The 23,344-nt window shown below is 45.7% G+C and overlaps 1 protein-coding gene and 1 long non-coding RNA gene across 6 annotated transcripts; both read left to right on the top strand.

The window, feature by feature from the left end:
* Nucleotides 1–8,267: 8,267 nt before the first annotated feature.
* On the top strand, nucleotides 8,268–12,308 carry LOC138662711 (uncharacterized). The gene is made up of 3 exons (XR_011318061.1): nucleotides 8,268–10,284; nucleotides 10,555–10,751; nucleotides 11,326–12,308. It is a non-coding gene; the product is annotated as an uncharacterized lncRNA (long non-coding RNA).
* Nucleotides 12,309–12,713: 405 nt separating this feature from the next.
* On the top strand, nucleotides 12,714–22,614 carry LOC138662710 (uncharacterized). 5 transcript variants are annotated; one of them, XR_011318059.1, is made up of 6 exons: nucleotides 12,714–12,843; nucleotides 14,419–14,473; nucleotides 14,555–14,641; nucleotides 19,934–20,127; nucleotides 20,272–20,428; nucleotides 21,595–22,614. XR_011318059.1 is itself a non-coding variant. In XM_069748599.1 (5 exons), exons 2-5 carry the CDS (start codon nucleotides 14,432–14,434, stop codon nucleotides 20,273–20,275), a joined length of 327 nt encoding a protein of 108 aa, XP_069604700.1. In that variant the 5' UTR covers nucleotides 12,714–12,843; nucleotides 14,419–14,431; the 3' UTR covers nucleotides 20,276–20,544. The 5 variants fall into 5 exon arrangements, 3 of the variants coding, with proteins under 3 accessions (XP_069604700.1, XP_069604697.1, XP_069604699.1); XR_011318060.1 differs by lacking the exons at nucleotides 19,934–20,127; nucleotides 20,272–20,428; nucleotides 21,595–22,614 and adding exons at nucleotides 17,785–17,921; nucleotides 18,008–18,058; nucleotides 18,550–19,513; XM_069748599.1 differs by lacking the exon at nucleotides 21,595–22,614 and having other exon boundaries at nucleotides 20,272–20,544.
* The last annotated feature ends 730 nt before the right edge of the window (nucleotides 22,615–23,344 follow it).

The raw sequence follows: 23,344 nt of genomic DNA, 5'->3' as shown, positions 1-23,344 counted from the left end.
CTTACCGGGCTGCTGCATCACCTCACCGGAGAAAGGGACCCCACTTACTGCGCCTCCTCTGCTGCCGCCGCTCCTCTGCCGCCACAGTAAGCCTGCATTGCGACTATTAGACGCACCCCCCATTTTCCCCCCTTTTTTGGGGGGAAAAAATGCGTCTTGTAGTCCGAAAAATACGGTAGTTGTTGGAGTTAGTGATGGTTGAGCACCAAAGTGCTCGAATGCTTGATAGTCACGTTGAACACCTTGCAGAGAATCGATGTGCTTGACCCAAGAATTTTTCCTGACACCCTCCACTTGGTAGAGGGGAGGATGTCTGGAGAAATGTAAAAACTGGGGACCGCCTGCCCCAAAGTCTCCCTTCCCTCAGGAGCTCACCAGAGCCGCAAAGTGCAGCCTGCAGAGCCCAAGAGTGCAACCCGCTGCAGCTCTTCACCTGCACTCAGAGCGCTGTTTAATAATCACCGGACACTCACTTCTGAGATTTCTTGCCTGTCTATAAATTCAAAGGCATTGATGATGTCACAGTCATGAGACCAGTCATTTAAATGTGACATCATCAATGCCTTTATGTGCATAGATGCGGAGTAATCTCTGATCTTAGACCATCGGGTGAGTCTTGGACATTGGTGAGCTCTAGAATAAAGCCAGCAGGTGATTCTGGGCATTGCTGACAAGCACTGTGAATATTGGATGGAGTATCGAGTGGCTGCAAGCAGCCTCATGCTCGCTCAACACTAGTTGTAGTCAAGCAGAGGCACATCGATTGCATGCACTTTTATCTTTCTATGTTTAGTTTTTTCTCTTTTAGATTGACAAGCAGAAAGACAATATTCATCATCCTAATAAATCAATAGTATTCTGCGTAAATTAATTTTAGATCTTGCAAGTCCACTTCAGACATGCCTTGAGCACAGCAGCGATGATGAGAAAGGCGACCTTTGCTTAGGCCAAATTCAACTTGGCAAATTAAAGGGACTGTCACCTGAATTTGGAGGGAACAATCTTCAGCCATAGGGGCGGGGTTTTTTGGTGTTTCATTCACCCTTTCCTTACCCGCCGGCTGCATGCTGGCTGCAATATTGGATTGAAGTTCATTCTCTGTCCTCCATAGTACACGCCAGCGCAAGACAAGATTGCCTTGTGCAGGCAGGTACTACAGAGGACAGAATTAACTTTAATCCAATATTGCAGCCAGCGGGTAAGGAAAGGGTGAATCAAACACCCGAAAACCCCGCTCCTATGGCTGAAGATTGTTCCCTCCAAATTCAGGTGACAGAGTCCCTTTAAGCTTCTATGGAAATCACTAATGATCTGAGCTGCTGTGAGATGAAAGATGTCTGAAGTGTCCTAAAATTCTTTCATGGCCATCAGATTCTACATTTTAACAAGCTTTTGTTCCAAGACTTAAATATTGTTTTAAATCCTTATCATATAACCATGTTACTACATACTATGATTTGCTAGGATGATGTGGGTTCACCCACTAGTTGCGGTCACGCCGATTACGGCATTAAGGGGCAGGACGGCGTATTGGAACCCGCATCTGTCCCTGCCACTATAAGGGACCCTGACTTTCCCTTATCTCGGGGGTACCTATGAAGGTTAGGAAGCCCGAGCCGCCAGCGTATCCCTGTCTCCTGAGCAAACCCTATAAGTGACCCCCTCTCCCCCCCAAGAGAGGTAAACTGCACCAGAGTAAAAATATAACCAAAACAGAAAAGGAAAAGGCAAACACCACTTAGCTTAATGCTGCAAGGCACAGCACAGAAGAAACACCAGATGAAACGGTCAAAGCAGTAGAACAACAGCTCAGCTAGCAGAAACAATGCAACACCACGAGCGGCCACCAGAGGGGGAAAAACTGCATTAACCCCCGATGACCAAAAAGGAATTAAACTGAAGCAAAACCAGATCTGCCAGAAATCCAAAATTGGATCGTGACAGTAACCCCCTATCAATGAGGGGCCTCTGGACGTCTCGATTCACCAGAGTTCACCTCCTCAGTCACCTGACCCTCAGGTTTATGGTGGACACAGCACATTGGAGATGACAACGTAGGCGGCACAAATCTCCAGAGCGCCTACCTGTGGAATGAGTTGTGCATGGGCATTACAGAGGGTAACTCCAACTGGTAAGTCTTCGGACCGACAATGGCTGACACCCAGTATGGCCCGATTACCCTCGAACTCCAGATTCCAGTTCCACACTTCCACCTGATATCTTTGGTGGACACCCACACGTAATCATTCACACACAGGTCCGGACCTGAACCTTTATTTTCACGCATGCATCTGCCACAAGATGGTGAACTCTATAGAACCGACAACAGAGGCATCCCCCTGTGTCACCAAACTCTCACCCCAACTATGCACCGAGGGAACCACCACCCTCCTCCGACCCCTCCTCCTAAGAGGTCTCTGACATACCGGGTTAGAATGTAATGAGGGTAGAGTCTTGCCCCTACTCCCTTCAAACACCTCTACAGCCCCCACAGGAGAAGGGGTAGGTTGTAGAAGGACGGCAGAGATCTTCGCTCCTGGACAGCAGTCCTTACACGACTGATCTTAGCTGACTACTTCTCTGGACTGCCAGTCAATGACCGGGTTGTGTTTACTCAACCAAGGGAGTCCTAAAACGATGGATGTAGGTATTCCCCCCAAGACGTAGCACGACAGGAACTCCTCATGACGAGTCCCTATACGCAAGTGTATATCATCCACGACTTGGGTCACCCACCCCTGGCTGAGTGGTACGGAGTCAATGGCCTGGACACTTAGAGGTTTTGTTAGTGTTCTACACCTCAGGCCATGGTTCTGGACAAAATGAGCATCCACCAGATTGACTCCTGCTCCACTGTCCACGAGCACCAGAACATTCTCAGTTACCTCACCAACAACCACCTCAGCAGGTAAGGTACACTGATATGAGAAAATGGAAGAAATATACACTCCCTGGTCGCTTCCTTCCACACAACCAGGGGAACGCGGCTTTTTTAGGTGGAACAGGAATTTTGACGCGAACTGGGCAGACATTGATAAAATGACCTGTCTGCCCACAGTAAAAACATGCCCCCACACCACGGCGGACCCCAGACAACCCCGTTTGGGGACCAACTCCTCCCACTTGCATGGGTTCGTCCACCTGGCCAGGTGTGTCCTCTTCCCTATCAAGGACTATAGGGGGCACATTTGGTATATGCCTCTCCCTCAAGCGTCTATTTACTCGGATGGCAAGGGACATGGCGGCCTCTATCGACTTGGGGGCGGCATACTGTACCAAAGTATCTTGTAAGTTAGGGGACAGACCCTGCACAAAATGGCTCCTAAGGGTCAGGTCATTCTACTGTGTGTCAGTGGCCCATCTCCTGAACTCTGAACAGTACTCCTCCGCCGGCCGACCCCCCTGTTTGATCTTACGGAGTCGGGATTCTGTTAAAGAGACGCCGTCCGGGTCACCATATAGCAGCGCCAGTGCTGCAAAAAACTTGTCCACCGACCGTAGAGATGGAGAACTAGTCGGCAGGGAGAAGGCCCAGGATTGGGGATCACCCTTAAGGGAAACGATGATTCCCACCCATTGTTCCTCACTCCCTGATGAACGAGGGCGGAGCCTGAAGTATAACTTACAGGCCTCCTTAAAAACAAAAAATGTATCTCTCCCACCAGAGAACCTGTCAGGAAGAGATAACTTGGGCTCAGGTTGAGCATGTACCTGGGCCGAAGCCCAAAACCCCATCAACTGCTGCATCACCTCACCATGCAGCCCCTTAAACTCATCGGTGAGGGTCTGAAGCAGTTGGGCAAAAGCCTGCATTTGAGCCATGGCTCACCAGAAGTAATGTGTGTGTCGGTGTTAATGTCACACCGAGTACGGCATTAAGGGGCAGGACGGCGTATTGGAACCCGCACCTGTCCCTGCCACTATAAGGGACCCTGACTTTCCCTTATCTCGGGGGTACCTATGAAGGTTAGGAGGCCCGAGCCGCCAGCGTATCCCTGTCTCCTGAGCAAACCCTATAAGTGACCCCCTCTCCTCCCAAGAGAGGTAAACTGCACCAGAGTAAAAATATAACCAAAACAGAAAAGGAAAAGGCAAACACCACTTAGCTTAATGCTGCAAGGCACAGCGCAGAAGAAACACCAGATGAAACGGTCAAAGCAGTAGAACAGCAGCTCTCAGCTAGCTCCTACTCCTAGCTTGGTCGCTGAAGAATGAACCAACACCGACAGTCAGCTGATGAACCAGGTGACCTTTTAAAGGATGAGGGAGTGGTCACCACAAACATCAGCTGAGCCAGAAGCAATGCAATAACAGGAGCGGCCACCAGAGGGGGAAAAACTGCATTAACCCCCGATGACCAAAAAGGAAAAAAGGTATTAAACTGAAGCAAAACCAGATCTGCCACAAATCCAAAATTGGATTGTGACAGTTGCCCAATGGGCTACTGTGGCGCCCCTGCGAATCCAGTCACCCGGGGGCCACCGTGACCGCAGAATTACCAGCCACCGACACAGGCCCGGACCAGAGTACCCCTCTGCCCTGGTGGGCGCATCACTACCAAAGGGCATTTTTAGCCCGTAGGCTGATCTGAGGCAGCACCCGGTCAAATTCTTAGCATTTACATGCTTGAACATAGCAGCATATCATATTTGCTAGAGGCTCTGCACCACCTGAGGAACTGCATTGTTCTGATAACTTTTCAGAATATTTTCCCACGCTTGAGTTCATACTGGTCATCCCCCTGCATTCCATTCATTCCCCGGGTTTTTACAGCCACAGCTGCATTAGCAGAGCTCCTGGGTGTAAAAGGATTTAACCCCTTCAGATAGATTTACAGCGTGGGACAAGACTGAACGACGGAAGGTATGGAATATTGTGGTTTGTTTTTTTAACTTTGTTTCAGGTGACAAGGGTCTTCAGGTGGATTAAGAGTATAATAAAATATTAAAACACCCTGTGTCTTTATTTCATTAAAATACTTTGTAATAATGTGTGTTTGTTTTATTAACCATTTCGCCCATGGGGCGATCCAAAGTCATACTCACCCTACTCCAGCGATGCCAGGTCTTAGCGCTGGTAGCTCGTCCTGTGTGAGTGGTCACGTGGTACTGCTCATTAAGGTGATGAATATGCGTCCATATTCATCACCTTAATGAGCAGTACCACGTGACCACTCACACAGGAAGAGCTGCCGGCGCTGAGACCAGACATCGCTGGAGTAGGGCGAGTATGACATATTTAAGCTGGCGGGCACGAGGGGTTGGGGTGGGAAGTGACCCCGAACTATAATTTAAACAAAAAAAAAAAAAAACAAAACTTGATCTTTCACCCCTTCTCTCCAGCTCGCGCTTCTTTCGGCCGAGCACGTGAGAAGGGATGAATGCTGGCTTCAGCACCACACGCAGGGGACAGCGCTTACTGTAGCACTGTCTCTTCTGCAGCGCTACATGCACATGGAGGAGAGTGCACATTGTTTTACGTGTGCGGGACGCTTTGTGGACCGTGCTGCCGGAGAAAAACAGACATGTCTGTTTTCAACTTGGACACATGGTCCGTGAAAACACGCAGTCATGTGCATAGACCCATTCATATGAATGGGTCTGTGTGTGTCAGTGTCTCCAGTACGTGAGAAAACTGTCGTGTGAAACCGGCCTTAAGCTGATTTCACACGGATGATATATTCCTGAACCGTTATTTGTGGAATAATGCAAAAAAGTCAATCCCTTTTTTCCCGGACTTTAAAAACAGTACAGGAAATATATATACCTTGGTACCGCGTTTGCCAGTAGATAGAAAAATATTTAGAATTGAGAGAGTCCTCAGTGGTTGATACCTTTTAATGGCTAACTGAAAATATGGTAACAAATTGCAATAGTGTGCTTTTTTTGTTACATAAAACAATCTGAATGGAAAGTTATTGAAATTGCTTAAACACATGATATGCTGCCAAACATGTGTCATGCCGTTGCTGCTGCCGCCGCCTCTCCCCACTGCAGCTCGCCGGGTGCGCGCGCGCGTCGCATTTAGCTCTGCGCGTGCGCACATCTGATTCCTCTGTTGGCGCTCTTGCCTGTCCTCTCCGTCATCCTGGAGGACTGTAACCCGGAAGTAGCTCCCATGCTGCTATGTAAACGGCTTCCTGCTGCTTCTCTGTGCCTGATGTTCATTTGTGTTTACAAGTGCTTCTGGCCACCTGTGGTCTCTGTGCGTTCCTAGCTCTCTGACTTTGGGTCTCCTCCGCCCTCTGCAGTGCCTGCCTGTTTCCTGTGTTCCTGCCTTGTTCCTTCAGTTCCTTTTCCTCTGCGGTACCTGCCCGGCTCCTATATCTTTTCCTTGCTCCCGTCAGTCTCTGTCTTCATATTGTCCTGCCAGCCTCCGTGTCTCCGTAGCGTTCCCATCTTCTCCCTTGTCTCAGTAGTTCCTTTCTGTTCCCTCTTTCCCTTTGTGCCTGCTGTGTTCCCTTCTGTTCTTAGTCGACCCTCCAGCTTCCGTGGCGATAGGGGCAGGCCCGTGAGGGACTAACTCTCCCTGTATAAGGGGCGGCCCACCTGGTCAGCTCGTCCGAGAGGGGTTCGTCATCACGGTCCAGTGGGTCCACTCTCCGTTTTTCACTGTTTGAATCTAAATGCTCTAATAGGACTGCACTCGGGTGACATCTGAGTGCAGCCAGATTTTTACAGCGTCACAATGTGTATGTATGCAAAAATGAATTAATTGCAATTGTCAACATCTCTTTAGGCTACCAAGTGATGCAGAGAGCATCTGTGATGAGGATGTGTCTGAAGAAGCTGGGTACAGTTAATTTACTAGTCTGCCATTTGTAGCCACATGAATATTAGTAGGTTACTGCTGGTTGTAACATGTGCCCTAACATTTCGGGGCGAGCGCCCACACCCCACAGCGTAGGAGACTGGCTATTGCTGGGGTCTATAAAAAAACAATTTAGATCACCCCCTCTTGGAAAGCTTCAGAAACTTTTGAGTAAGGAGTTTGGTCAGGCAAGCATCAGGGTGATGGTAAGTGTAGTTTTCTATTAGTCTACCTGTATTTGATAGTTTCTTTACACATTCAAACCCTAACGCAGGTATGTCAAAGTCATTTTATTGGAGGCCACAGCAGATTTTACCTGCAGGACTTTTCACACTTCTGAATTTCAAAGCAAATTTGCTGCGTCTGAATTCTTACACGTGAAAGAATGGGTCCATTCACACTATCAAAAATTTATTCGCAAGTATGCACTTGTGAATAGGTTATTGAGCATGTCCGATAATGGTGGGAAATGGCACAATTATAAACATATGCTGTATAATATTCCCCACATAGTCACAAGTACATGTGAATAAAAGCTGCACCAGCAAATTCACACCGCATTCGCAGATGAGTGCAGCGCAAATTTGCGGGTAGCGCATTCACAAGTGTGAATGGGGCCCCGTGTTTGACATGTATGTCCTAATGCAGTAGCGTAGCTACTGGGGGGGCAGAGGGGGCCTTCGCCCCGGGCCCTGTCACATGAAGGGGCCCACTGGGAGCCGGCACTGCCACTTCCGTCATGAGGCACAATACAGCACAGGAAGAGAGCAGTAAAATGCCTGCTCCCCTGCCTGACGGAGATTCTGCACGCTGGCAGCACAGTGGCCAGTTGCAAATCTCCCTCCTGCACTGTATTGTGCTGACCGACCTCCTCCCAGGCTGCAGGTTTCTTCCCTCCATGTGCACGCTGGGATTGGCTCAGGGCAGCACGCTGGGTCCTAGTGCCCACCTGCATTTCACTCACTCAGACACTTTCTGGTCCTGCTGCAAACGTCATTGGTAAGTGGGGATAAAATGCATTAAATTGATAGGCATGTCATAGTCCCTGGGGGTAAATGTGAGAGGATGGGGGTGTTGTGGGGGAGGGGAACAGGGCACTGAGGCGTTAATGTCAGAAGATAAGGGTATTGTGAGGTCTGAGGTGGGTGAGGGGCAACAGGCACTGGGGGGGTAACCCTTATTAGATGGTTAGCAGATTATATGCCCTCCATCACATGTAATAGTTGTTCTCTGGGATGGGGAGGTAGGGGGCTTCTTATACTAACCAGCTGGGTAAGCCATAAGCTACATCACATTTAAGCATCACTCCAGCATTTTTTTTTTATTTGACTGCTGGAATGGCGCGTTAAGGTTATGTGCACACATTGTGGATTTGGCTGTGGATCCGCAGCAGTTTTCCGTGCGGTGTACAGTACCATGTAAACCTATGGAAAACAAAATCTGCAGTGCAATCAATTTTTTGTGCGGATTCCGCAGCGTTTTACACCTATTCCTTAATAGGAATCTGGAGGTTTAAAACCGCAGGTGAAATCCGCACAAAACCAACAAAATCCGCAGTAAATCCGTGGGGAATCTGCAATGTGTGCACATACCCTAAGAGGCGCAGTTACAGCTGCTGCTCTATACTCAGAACGGTGACTGAAACCGTGCCAGCGCCGCCCCCGAGGCAGCAGTGAGGAATAAAGCTAATTTCCTCCTGGCAGTGTGACTCAGTGCAGGAGACACACGGTGTCAGAACACTTAACTATTATATTGTGTTTTGGGGGACCAATGGGGATATCATTCTATGTATAGGGGAACTCTAATGGACATCATACTGTATGTACGGGAGCTGTGGGCCCATCATACTATGTATAGGGGAGCTGTGAGCAAACCATACTGTGTATAGGGGAGCCGTGGGGGCATCATACTGTGTATAAGGGAGCAGTTAGCTCATTATACTGTGTACAGGGGAATTGTGGGGGACATCATACTGTATATACAAGAGCTGTGGGCCCATCATACTATTTATAGGGGAGCTATGAAGGCATTATACCATACATAGGTGAGCTGTTGGCCCATTATACTGTATATAGGTGAGCTCTGGGGGGCATTATACTTTCTATAGTGGAGCGGTCTCGGCATAAAACTGTATAGGGAAGCTGTGGGCTCATCGTACTGTGTATAGGGGAGCTGTGGGCTGATCATACTGTGTAGAGGGGAGCAGTGGTGACATACTGTGTATAGGGGAGCTGTGGGATCATCCTATTGTGTATAGGGGGAGCAGTGGGGACATCATACTGTCTATAGGGGGCTGTGGGTTCAAAATATTGTGTATAGGGGAGCTGTGGGGGCATTATGCTGTGCATACGAAAGCTGTGGGCCCACCATACTGTGTATAGTCAAGCTGTACATGGAGGCTACTTAGGGGACATTATTAAATGTTAAGTGGGAACTTAAACATTATTGTTATATGGGCACTCAGTACTGAGACCATCAAAATTTCATGTGTGGTATTATTACTTTTTAGGGACAAAATGTGGAGGGCACTAGCACAGGGCATTAATGTTTTCTAGGGGTGAATTTTATTATCTAGAGAGCACAAAAGAGTCATTATTACTACGTAAGGGGCACAGTGGTGGCATTACTATGTGGGGCGGCACCATTATTGTACCACACAGCAGGTGCTGTAGGACACATTTGGCAGCAGCGGCTCAGTATTGGGGTATCAGCAGAATAAGGAGTTTGTGCAGATTGTGGCTAGATGGGGACGGGGCTGGAAATGTGAGAAGTCTGATGAGTCATCATAATTTCTGCAGACGAGTCCTGGGTGGAGAAGTTGTCATGTCGGTCTGGGCCAGATTGAAAAGACGAGAAGAGTGAACGACTCCATCAGAAAGAACGTCATCTGTAAGTTATTATCCATAACTGTGCTGTGATCTCTTATATGGTCTGTAGGACTGGTATCTACCAATATGTGGTCCTCATATAGTAGTATCAGTGTTTATTTTTGTATATAGATGTATTTTCAGTCACAGTGCGGTCAACTGATGATGTTCCCCTATGCTCACAATTAGGGTGCACCATGTAGCTGTAGTAAAGGGTACCTCGTTATGGGCCCACTCAGATTTTTCGCCCCCCCCCTAAGCTGAAACCCTAGCTACGCCTCTGCCCTAATGGATATTTATGTGTCATCACAGATGGACCACGTTGCAAAATTTTTGTTCTATGCGGACCCAAGTGATGTCTACCAACTTTCTTAAAAGTTTTAAAGAGAGCGAGGAATATTTCAACAAGTTTTTGCTTTCCGACAACTGGAAATACAATAAAGAAATACCTTGGGCATATTAAGCAGTTTATTCGTTTTTTATCATCAGAGGACAGCCCAAACAAACTCGATGAAGAAAGTAAAACAGCTGTTGGTCCATTTTTAGAAGGGTTAAAGAAAATAGAACAGAAGGCAAACCAGAAGGCCGCTAAGAGCAGAAAAAGGCCGTAAGTAGCACTTTAATAGCACTGCTATGCTCTGAGCGTATACAATGATGTTGGTAGGAAACGCATCGGAGAGATGGGGGAAGTCGCAGAGATTATCACATAAGGTCTAGACTTCATGTTTCCTACAGAGATTTGCTTTAAATATTGAACTTGACAGTTATAATTGTCAGTGATTAATGCTGCCCTGGTAGTTTTACTGGAGCTATCTCCTCTCCTCCTTCCTTGAAAACAAACTTTATACTTCAATGCCTACTTTTTTATCACCCACAGTTTGAAACATGAACCCCCTACCTTCATGTCATGTCAAAAGGTCCTCCAAGAGGCAAAACCCCAAGTAAAAAACATTTGAGCAGGCAAGCTCGGGGATACAGCTGAGTGAAAGACACCAAACCCTGGCTGTTTATTATCTGGAGGCACTGCTCCTCCTCAAACACCTCCGTAAACCATCTGTTCCCCAAAACCTGAAGGTAAGATTTTTATTATTGCTGAAAAATAGTCGCTGCTCATTGGAAACTTGCTCCGTGTAGTGATAGAAGATGTCTCTAAACCACTATGCCAAGAAAAGTGGGCATACTCACATCCTACTTCCACCCGCTGAATCTTCTGTTCAGTCTCCCATCCCTTAGGGTCACCGGCATCTTCCTCTCCTTGCTGCACTTTCAGACTTTACAGCTAATTTACAGTCACGTGATCAATGTTGGAGTGTGACATCACACGCATACCCTGATCATGTGACTTCAATGGAGCTAAGAAGTTGAGATTCCTTCAAGAAGAGGAAAATCACAGCTGCTGGTGGTGACAGAGGGATGGGTGACTGAACAGAAGCTGTGGAGGTTGGATGGAGAATGACCAGGACATGGTAGGCAGGTGAGTATGCGGTTTTTGGATTTTATGCGATCTCACTAGCACTAAGTCGCCATGTGTAAAGGCTCCCAGCAAACTTATCACTCACGGCACTTGACAGCCATCGGGGACAGCAAATCACCTGATAGTCTGTGTATTGGGACCCTTATGACATTTGTTATCTACATTCTCTTCTAGACCAAAGAATGGCTTGAGAGGCAGCCCTATGAGACCTCAGATGGATGAAGGCTGTGTATCATAAAAACAGAAGGATCTAATTACAGTGCCTACAAGTAGTATTCAACCCCCTGCAGATTTAGCAGGTTTACACATTTGGAATTAACTTGGCATTGTGACATTTGGACTGTAGATCAGCCTGGAAGTGTGAAATGCACTGCAGCAAAAAAGAATGTTATTTCTTTGTTTATTTTTTTTTTAAATTGTGAAAAGTCTTTTCAGAGGGTCATTTATTATTCAACCCCTCAACCCACCAGAATTCTGTTTGGTTCCCCTAAAGTATTAAGAAGTAGTTCAGGCACAAAGAACAATGAGCTTCACATGTTTGGATTAATTATCTCTTTTTCCAGCCTTTTCTGACTATTTAAGACCCTCCCCAAACTTGTGAACAGCACGCATACATGGTCAACATGGGAAAGACAAAGGAGCATTCCAAGGCCATCAGAGACAAGATCGTGGAGGGTCACAAGGCTGGCAAGGGGTACAAAACCCTTTCCAAGGAGTTGGGCCTACCTGTCTCCACTGTTGGGAGCATCATCTGGAAGTGGAAGGCTTATGGAACTACTGTTAGCCTTCCACGGCCTGGACAGCTTTTGAAAGTTTCCTCCCGTGCCGAGGCCAGGCTTTTCCGAAGAGTTAAGGCTAACCCAAGGACAACAAGGAAGGAGCTCTGGGAAGATCTCATGGCAGTGGGGACATTTGTTTCAGTCAATACCATAAGTAACGTACTCCACCGCAATGGTCTCCGTTCCAGACGAGCCCGTAAGGTACCTTTACTTTCAAAGCGTCATGTCAAGGCTCGTCTACAGTTTGCTCATGATCACTTGGAGGACTCTGAGACTGACTGGTTCAAGGTTCTCTGGTCTGATGAGACCAAGATCGAGATCTTTGGTGCCAACCACACACGTGACGTTTGGAGACTGGATGGCACTGCATACGACCCCAAGAATACCATCCCTACAGTCAAGCATGGTGGTGGCAGCATCATGCTGTGGGGCTGTTTCTCAGCCAAGGGGCCTGGCCATCTGGTCCGCATCCATGGGAAGATGGATAGCACGGCCTACCTGGAGATTTTGGCCAAGAACCTCAGCTCCTCCATCAAGGATCTTAAGATGGGTCGTCATTTCATCTTCCAACAAGACAACGACCCAAAGCACACAGCCAAGAAAACCAAGGCCTGGTTAAAGAGGCAAAAAAATCAAGGTGTTGCAGTGGCCTAGTCATACAAGTGCGTCGCTCGTGCGTCATCATTGCGTTACAATCTCCCATTGAAACCAATTGACAACGTACGAGACGCAAGTGCGTGCGTCCGTTGCATGCATCGTTAAATAAAATTAAACAAAAAAGTGTCTAGACAGTGAAAACAGTGATAAAAACATCCCCCATATATAAAGAAAATGTTTGGATTGTTTGTCACTTCTGCTGCAGCATCTACAGGCAACACATCAGACCAGACTTCTTCATCTGCTGTCCAGAGATGTAAGTATAGAATGATTCTGTGCATTTTCTACATGTTTTATTTTTTAATTGTTTTTGCAAGTTGTGAATTATATTCTGCACTGTGGTTGTTTAAAGATATTGTTGTATTTTTAAAAAATATATAGAATCACTGCACTCAGAGAGATATGCTTTAAGTGAATAAATTTTATTTAGGTGATGGGTGAAGCGACGAAATTTTTTTGACGTTTCGGCCGAACTCCGGCCTTTATCATATAGTCGCTGGAAAAAAAATCAAAAAATATATACAATCAGAACAATATATACAGAATATACATAATATATACATGACAAGAGAGAGCTGGCATATCCAGGTTTGTATAGGTGCAATAATGCAGATGCATTTCTACTAGAGACATCAAAGAACAAAAAGATACTGGGTATCGAAGTTGCAAAGACATGACATGTAACAAATCAAAAAGACAAAGCATACCCTTCGAGGTCACCGAGAGAATTTTGGCACCGTTTGTTTTGGAACATTTAATCAATGGCATATATCCTAAAGTTAAGGATAAGGGGAAGTATAATTAGGAAAATATCCCAGGAATCCCTGTATATATTTTTTGATTTTTTCCAGCGACTATATGATAAAGGCCGGAGTTCGGCCGAAACGTCAAAAAAATTTTGTCGCTTCACCCATCACCTAAATAAAATTTATTCACTTAAAGCATATCTCTCTACTGAGTGCAGTGATTCTATATATTATTTGGACTTTACGGAACATTGGGTTCCTTTTCACTGGCACCTTTTCTCTACATGGTCGAGTGCTAACCATCTATTCTAGAATTGTTGTATTTTTAGTCTGGTTGTGATGTATGGCGTTGTATAGGATGGCGTTTCATTGTCTGTGGCCTTGATTATTGTTCTTTCCAGGATAGATTTTTCTTTTCCAATTATTGGTTTGGTGGTGTTTTTTGTATTCAGTTGTGATGTTTTATTCTTGCGTTATATGAATTTAATTGTCTCCGGCCATGTTGGTTTTATTGTAAAGTATGGTAGTATAGAATGATTCTGCGCCCTTTTATTAAATGTAATATTTTTTATTGCAAGTTGTGTATTATGTTCTGCACTGTGGTTATGTAAAGACATTGTTGTATGTTTCTGGTTGTGATGTATGGCGTTGTATGGCCTTTTATTGTCTCCGGCCCTGTCGGTTTTATTGTAAAGTATGGCGGTGTATCCAGGATTGCCGTTTCTGTCCTTAATTTTTGGGGGTTGTTAATTTTTTCCTTTCAAAAATCTATTGTGTTTTTTTGGGTTGCTCCGTTCATACTGTACATTTTTTTAAACAAAACTCTCTTTTTGGATTACGACATAGGGTCTGTTGTGTATTCGTTTTGTTATCTTTAGGCTTTTGTTTACTCTGGCATTGTGTGGTCTCTGCCATTGTTTTTTTTAATCAATGTGGCAGTGTTCTTTGCTCAGCGTTAGTTCTGTTGGCATTGGTGCAATGTTCTTTGTGGTTGAAATGTAAATGTTTTTTTTTTGTTTTTTTAGATTTTACTATGTTCCGCTGTATTGTGCATAGGATAAATTTTATTTTGTTCTTTATTTCAGAATTGCATTAGTAATGGCCAGCGACTCAAGCCACACCCCACCACTGAGGAGTCCGGTGAGTACATGATCTACTATTGCTTACTATTCGCTGTCATTTGTAGATGGGTCACTCAACTTTTTGTAAACTATTTTACAGGCTTCTTCAAGTGAGGAGGAGAGCCAGGAGGAACAGAGCCAGCAGGAGCAGAGACCACGGGACCAAGCTGTGGTGGCAGGACGGCGAGTAAGTTGTCATGTCAAACCTATTCCTTTTTTTTCTTTAACTTTTTTGTTTTTGGGGGTATGGGGGGGTGGTGGAGTTGGTAGGTGGTGGTGGAGGAGGTAGGGAGAACAATTTTTACACCAAGAAAGGAGACATGGCTCCCTCAAAGACCAGCAGGATGTTTTAAATGTGGAGCCTGTGTGGCGTGTGACTTTGTCCTTACTGGGAAGGAATTCCATAATGAGCATACACAGCAGTCCTATACCATCAGGGACTTTATCAATTGTAGAACAACAGGGATTGTCTATAGGGTGAGCTGTACTTGCGGAATCACCTACATTGGAAAAACGATCAGGGAATTCAGACGACGAGTGGGGGAACACTTGGGGGGACGTACGAAGTAGAAGGGATACCCCGATTGCAAAACATGTCCATGATATACATGGGGGTGACCCCAAGGTCTTGCGATTTATGGGGATTGACAAGGTGCACCCTCCGCCTAGGGGGGGGGGGGTGACCTGGATAAAATGCTTCTTCAGAGAGAAGCGAGATGGATCTTTCTTCTGGATACATGCCAACCCCATGGTTTGAACGAACAACTCAATTATAGTTGTTTCCTTTAGGCTTGAATCACCCTATTAGTGGCTTTCTCCCCTTCCTTGCCTAGTTTTCCTTTCCCCCCCATGACTCTTTGTCCGTTCCCTCCCTCTCTTCCCTTCCTCCTCCCCTTCTCTCCCTCCTTGGTTTATTACTTTTCGTAATTTTTTATTTGTCTGTCTGATGGGTCTTCTCCAGTTTCCATGCCAAAGGAAGCAAGATATGTTATGATCCATTCTGGATCTGTTTGGAAACTAGCCACAGCTATGTTCCTTATGGCCATCTAGGCTATTATGTAGTGGGTGTCACTTTGACCTCAATTACTGACATCTGTATGTCTAGTATGTGCTTCTGTTTTTTGCTTTTGTGCATCCAATTTTATTCACGCTTCACGTAAACTGTTATGGTATTTTGTTAAATCCATCTTTGCCCATTTATGTTAGCCTCTAACCCTCCCCCCTGTCTGGGTTTATAATCTATTTCTGCCAGTTTGCTTTCTATTATGCATAGATATGGGTACCGTATAGAATCTTATATGTCAATATCATGGGTCGATTCGGTTATTGTGACACATTCTAGGATGCCTCCCCCCCCCCTCCCTTTTGTTTATCTTACAAGGGCCGGTGCTTTATTGTTACCGATGAGAGAGACGGCTTGCGTTTCACCCTTGAAACGCATTGACTATGGCAACAGGTGGGCGCCGGACAGGAAATGACGTGTACAAGATGGCGCCGCAACTTCCGGTTATCGCACTTACCACGCCGAGTGAGTCGGCTTGCGTTCCACCGCTGAAGCGCACTCGGCGTTACGCTATGTAGGCGCCGGAGAGTATGTGACGCGCACAAGATGCGCCGCAACTTCCGGTGCACGCGTTCACTATGCGCTATTGTATATAATCCATGTGGACATAGATGGTGAGTACTTATGTCACATGGCTGATTATGACAGTGGGGCTTTACCGATATTAATCATGCCCCCTACTATGTACGCCGGGTAAGCACGTCAGCGCACATGAGATGGCGCCGTAACTTCTGGTGCTCGTGCTCTCTATGTGTCATTATCTATAAACTGGTAACCATGCAGCCGCATATGGCTAGTTCTGGCCTTGTTCGGCTATGACAACTTTTTCATTCATAATTATGGGGGCACACGGGCATTAATTATGCCCCCTTGGAATGCCCCAACCCGATCCATAATTATCTGGGGCATACAGTGTATATTTATATCTGTGGCACACGGTTTATTAGGCAGCTTGATCCGTTCCGGATTTTTCCCAAATCCCAGTATATCAGTAATTAGGGGGAGGGGCTTTGGGTATATAGAGAGGCTTTACATAGGTGGGTTGTACTCTACCAGAGACTGTGGACACAGACGGTCATTTCCAGCTTGGGTTGCCTAGCCACTGCAGGCCCCACAATATAGACGGACTTACATCTCTGTGCCCGTTGGCACTTCTTTCCATATGACTCCCCTGATGATTCTCCATGACCGGAGTTGAAACGCGTAGGGAGGAAGATACCACATTTCAAGAGGTTTTGGGACTCTGCCTTTATACATATTGGGTGGGCTGGTTCCTTAGAGCAAGGTCCATTTGGGGCCTGTCCTTGTTAGGACAGGAGTTACATAGGGGTTACAGGGTAGACTGTACTACTTTAGCCCTGCCCCTCCTCATCTAATTGGATCTCTACTGTGTCGTACAGAAGTGTACAGTGTCCGGCAGCTTGGGTGAGATCAAACCATTCTTTTTAATTGAGCACTGGTTCACCTGAGCACTTTGTATGTGTTTTTTTCGTTTGGGTCCTGTTGGATGTGCATTTTTTAGCATTTAATATTAAAAGTTATGTTTTATTAGTGGATATCCTCCACAGCTGATTCTGTCAGTCTCCTGACCTTAACCCAATTGAAAACTTGTGGAAGGAGCTCAAGATTAAAGTCCACATGAGACACCCAAATAACCTAGATAACTTGGAGAAGATCTGCATGGAGGAGTGGGCCAAGATAACTCCAGAGACCTGTGCCGGCCTGATCAGGTCTTATAAAAGACGATTATTAGCTGTAATTGCAAACAATGGTTATTCCACAAAATATTAAACCTAGGGGTTGAATAATAATTGACCCACACTTTTATGTTTAAAATTTATAAAAATTTAACTGAGCACCAAAACTTTTTGGTTTGTAAGATTTATGCATCTGTTAATAAATCCTGCTCTTGTTTGAAGTTTGAAGGCTCTAACTTATTTGCATCTTATTAAACCTGCTAAATCTGCAGGGGGTTGACTACTACTTGTAGGCATTGTATATTGGATGATTAGGATGAGCAGGTGCGGCTTTTTAAGGTTATGTGAATTATATATAGAGCACCGTATTGTTTGCCTCCTTCCAGAAACAGTGCCCCTTCTGATTTGTGGGTATGTGTTATATTTGCAGCTTAACCCTATTGAGTTCAATGGCACTAATTTGTAACACCACACAACTGCAGATCAGATGGAGTGCTGTTCCTGCAAAGAGGAAACAAGGCTCTACTATCACCGGAGGACCCCTTTAACACAAAGTCTTCATTTTCACAGAATTTCCAAGTATATTTTATGAACATAAGGCCAAATCTGCAAAAAAATGAAAAAAAGAAACGTTGCCCCAGTTCCTTGTGTCCACCGAAGGCCTACCTATGAAGAATTCAAGCACAGACTTGGCACGGCTTTTCAAGGTATGTCAACGGTGGGAATAACAATCTGCTTTTTCCTGTAGGGTCTACCATGCATTTGCCAATACAAAATTCCTGTTTTCCCTCAGTTATCAACTACCCCAACTGTCCTGGAAGGCTGCAATGGATGCGTTTGACAGGTGGGTGCTGGATGAACTTCCAAAGGCCAAAAGGGAAAATGTGAGGGCTTATGTGCAATATCACAAATGGAAAAGTGTGAAGAAAGATTTGGCATACTTGTGAGCGGAATGCTCATATTGATGACTTAACGAAGATGCCGAACGAGAAACTGAAGCGGCAGGGTAAGAGCCCTAACCTTCTCTGCAGGCAGACTCACATGCCATGTTTCATGGCATTACATGTAAAGTGCAACTCCGGTCGAGACAAGTTAGCCCTTAACTTGATAGGGCACAACTTGCTGATTGGTGGTGGTCCTGCCACTGGGACCCCCACCATCACCAGATCGGGGCTTTGAGAGATACAGATAGGGGATAACTTGTTTTCAGTGGAGTACCTCCTTTAAGTAATTATGGACTAAAAGACACGATTGGTTACCAATTTTTGGACAGATGGTCAACTCTGACACCAACGTAGTGAGTCTATGGTAAATTACTTGTCCTTAACTTCACAGATGTCCAGTGGTGAAGAGAAAGAGGATCATAACAGAGGAAAAAGACAGCAACGAGGAATCTGGCAACTGGGAAAAATATAGTTGCCTGGAGAAATTGCTTAAAATATGTCCTGTTCATTTGAACAACACTGTTCCAAGATTAAGCATATGCAAAAACATCAGCAAGAGTAATGCAAAGTATTGCCGGTATAAGTGGAGGCAGAGCCAATATCAACTAAGAGTTATAGATATATTGATGATGTCCTATTCATCTGGCAAGGCCCTGTCTCTGATTTACAGCATTTTATGGTAGGACTCAATCACAATGACTCCAACATCAGACTAACCTATTGCTACCATCAAAAAGAAATCTCCTTTTTAGATATCACATTAAAAAGGTACAGGAGAATGGGTACATCTATACAGACATGTACCGAAAGGAGACTTCAGTCAATGCCTTGTTGCACGCCTCCTCCTCCCATCCGGAATCCACTATAAGTGCCATTCCTACGGGACAGTTTCTTTGGGCACGAAGAATATGTACCTCTGATCAGATGTTTGAGGAGCAAGCCAGAGATTTGAGTGAACGCTTTGGCCAACGAGGCTACAGCAGGCGGTCCATAAAGAAAGGATATGTGAGGGCCAAAAGGACTGATAGAAATGAATTCTTGAGATCTAAGAAGAAGATGAATAAAATGGGGGATAATCACATCAGATTTGTCTCCACTTTCAATCATAGATGGGAAGTGATGAGAGATATTTTAGATAAGCATTGGCCCATTTTAAAAACTGACCCTATCCTACAGAAATACCTTCCGGATAGGCCCCTTCTGACAGCACAAAGAAGCAATAAGGCTACGTTCACATTAGCGTCATGCGACGCAGCGTCATCGACGCACAACAAAGCATGCGTCATGCGCCCCTATCTTTATCATTGGGGACGCATGCGTTTGTAAAAACGCACGACGCATGCGTCGTTTCACCGCACCTGGGTGGCGTCGGAGACGCTACATGTTGCATTTTTGTAGCGTCTAAAAAACGCATGTGTCGCACTTGCGTCGCTCGTGCATCATCATTGCGTTACAATCTCCCATTGAAACCAATTGACAACGTACGAGACGCAAGTGCGTGCGTCGTGCGTGCGTTGTGCGACGCATGCATCGTTAAATAAAATTAAACAAAAAAGTGTCTAGACAGTGAAAACAGTGATAAAAACATCCCCCATATATAAAGAAAATGTTTGGATTGTTTGTCACTTCTGCTGCAGCATCTACAGGCAACACATCAGACCAGACTTCTTCATCTGCTGTCCAGAGATGTAAGTATGGAGTTGGTAGGTGGTGGTGGAGGAGGTAGGGAGAACAATTTTTATCTTGCAAACATTAATATTTTCCATTTATTCTAGGTTTCACAACGGGCCCATGATGACCCACTGGACGTAGACCTGATGGTGGCATCCATACAGGAACGAGGCCCGTTGTGGGACAGCCGTGACCCCCGGCACGTGGACCAGGGCATGTTGCGCCGTTTGTGGATTGAGGTGGCAAAATCGCTGTGGGATGGCTTCGACAGCGCTTCTCCCGCAGGCAAAGAAATTTCGTAAGTATTTCCAAAATGCTGCTATGACCCATCATGCCAGGATACACAACCGTCTGTGATGTCTTCTATTGGGATTGCACACGGTTGCGTTACCAATTTCAATATTTTCTCTCCAACTAATTTTTTTTTTTAATTTATACATAGTTAAACAATTGAAGACCAGATGGCGCTCCATGAAGGACCGTTTCAAGAGGGGCCTGAAAAAGGAGGGACAGATCCGTAGTGGTGCTGCAGCTTCAAGGACCATCTACAAATATAATCGTATTTTGCAGTTCTTGCGACCGGTCCTTGAAAGCAGAGAGTAAGTATAGTACCTATGCACACACCTAGTTTTTAAAACATGCATATTCACGTACTATATTCCAGCCACGTAGTTTATTGCCCAGCCATTTATTTTGGCAAGTACGAAGTATAGAAATGAAGACAAAAATTCAAGCTCACCGAGGCGTGAAAAGTAAAAACTAAATACTTTATTCACTTCAATCAGAAGCAGAGGATGAAACATCAGCACAATACAATAAAAACACTATCTACGCGTTTCAGGTGACAGGGAACATCAGACATCATGATTAAGGGTGCCCTATCACCTGAAACGCGTAGATAGTGTTTTTATTGTATTGTGCTGATGTTTCATCCTCTGCTTCTGATTGAAGTGAATAAAGTATTTAGTTTTTACTTTTCACGCCTCGTAGAGCTCGAATTTCTTCTTCATTTCTGGTCTTCTCACGCTTGACACAGCGTCTCCGTGCTCCGAGCCTTCTGGGATTACTACTATGGTGAGCTGGAATTCCTCTTTTCCGTCCTGAAATACGAAGTATACAGAACACAGAAAGATAGTAGATTGGCCATGCCCGGGCAATATTTCATAGTTGAGTAGTATATTGCCCATCCAGGTGTTTCTCAGAATTTTTTTCAACAAAAAGGAAAAATATAATAGACACGGCATACCTTCTACTCCAAGGCAGGTTATGTTCCCATGGTTGCTCAGCTCGCAGGACCTGTGATGACGTCTCGGTCACATGACCGTGACGTCATGGCAGTTCCGACGATATGCGTAATGGTCGGGAGTTACAAACGGCAAACATGGGTGACTATTTTGAAATAAATAAATGTATTCTTTTTTTAATATTGATGCGGCATATGCAGTGCCAATATTAAAAATTGGTTAACATTAACGGCGGCAATGGATACTGCCAGTAAAGTTAATTAATGACAGGGGAGTATGCGGGCGACGGGCCTTCACTGCGGGGAGTAAGGAGCGGGCATTTTAATGAGGCCTGTCACCCGCGCTGATTGGTCGCATCAGCCATGTCAGGCAGCTGGCCGGTTCAATCAGCAAACCGTTACGACTAACTGAACAAACCCTTAACAGTAATAGTGTGTGATGCAATGTTTTGTTTTACACAGGTGGTGACGAATGTGAAATGTTATATTTTGTATACTAATGGTTTCCTTATGTTTTCACAGAACACACAGCAGCACCCACGAGACTGTCCGACCCTCTGGAGCGGTCCTTCGTGAAGCGCCATCTGAACCGTCGCAGCCATCCCACAGCGAGAGCAGGTCTGCACCACCACAATCTGGCGAACCGGCAGCCGGTCCATCAGATGTTCCCCTGGCCGAGGTCTCTGTCGCTCCTTCCTTCGGGTCTTCCCGACAGCGTCAGCGGGCCTCGGACAGAGCGATCCTGCCCGAATTTTTACATTTGAGCACCGTATTCCAGAATGGTTTCAAGGCGCTGTGCGATAAAATGTCCAATATCGACCGGCGTCTTGAAACAATAGAATCGGAGCTCTCGAGGCCGGCCAAACATTTTAGTGCCATTCAGAAGGACATGGTTGAACATCTTACGCCGGAACTCCAGATTTCGGTGATGCAGGCCTGCAACAACGCATATGTCACTGCTCTGCAGCAGGCTCGGGTCATGCAGTCAGCGACTACAATGCCCGCAGTACCATCGCTGGCTGCCATGGCTCCGACTCCTGCTGCAGAGCACCACCACAGAGCTCCGCGTGCCGAGGGCCACCACCACCACAGAACAGAGCCCCAAACTTCTGCTCCTGCCAGGCCTTCAAGGGCACACAGACGGAAAGCCGACCCACACCCAGAGGGAGAGAGGAGGAAAAAAAAGAGAAGACAAGCACTACAACCTCGGCTATGGCTGCTCCCAAAACAAGCACCCAAAGTACCCAGCGTGGGTCTACCCGGAGCACACCCAGTACCCAGCCTGGGTCTACACAGAGCACACCCAGTACTCAGCCTGGGTCTACTCGGAGCAGGAGTAGCCAGCCAAGGACACTGGTCGTCCCTCCTCCTCCCTCACCTCCTGCGTTGGCAGTCTCGCCACCATCTACTGGCTGGATTGATGTCGGCATCCCGTCTAGTGTAATAGAGTATGCTGGTTCCTCCCCCTCGTCCTCCTCCTCGGTCTCCTCAACACCCACCAAAAGTGGAGGATATCAATCCCCCTTAAATCGCAGACATTGATACCCCCTAACATTACCCAATTTTTTTTGTGTCCCTAATAAATTTGTTAATTTGTTCAAAAATAATGAGTTTTTATTGTCTATAATAAAGTTTGCACCAAATCACACCGTGCGCCGTATAAACAAATCTTGTGTTTGTAACACCTGATGTGCAATGTCTGACACTATTTTATCAATATTTTTTTTTCACTTTTTTATAGGGCTGTCGCTCATTGTACTATGAGATGTTACAAACACAAAGAGCATTGCTCAATATATCAATTTTAAAATGTACCATCACACAACGATTTCATTAACGATATAGTTGGTTTTTGTCAGTTACCAACGTTATCTTTTCTGAAATCGTCCAACGATCAGGCCCCTGCTGGGAGATTGTAGGTCTCAGCGAATGATTAGGAATTTTTTTGGGTAAATGATCACACGCTGTCATTGTTGGATCGGCGTGTTTGACACCGATCCAGCGATGTCTTTGCTGTAAACAAGGGAATATTGGGTTACTAGCGCAGTGTTTTAAACAATCCAAAAAGTGAACAATACCCAAAAAAAAAAAAAAAAAAGGTGTCAACCACGTCCCTCGCCGTCATCTTCCCGCAGTGACTGACACTGTCATTACCGCCCGTAAAGCAGAGCACACCGTTGACTTAATAATAAACGCGGTGCTGTGCTTTAGGGCTGGCACAGTACGGAAAGCTGACGGCGATGGACGTGTCACACACCGGAATGTAAGGGTA

Source organism: Ranitomeya imitator, chromosome 2 (assembly GCF_032444005.1).
Source record: "Ranitomeya imitator isolate aRanImi1 chromosome 2, aRanImi1.pri, whole genome shotgun sequence".
Taxonomy (NCBI): Eukaryota; Metazoa; Chordata; class Amphibia; order Anura; family Dendrobatidae; genus Ranitomeya; species Ranitomeya imitator.
This window is presented reverse-complemented; position numbering and strand designations above follow the sequence as displayed.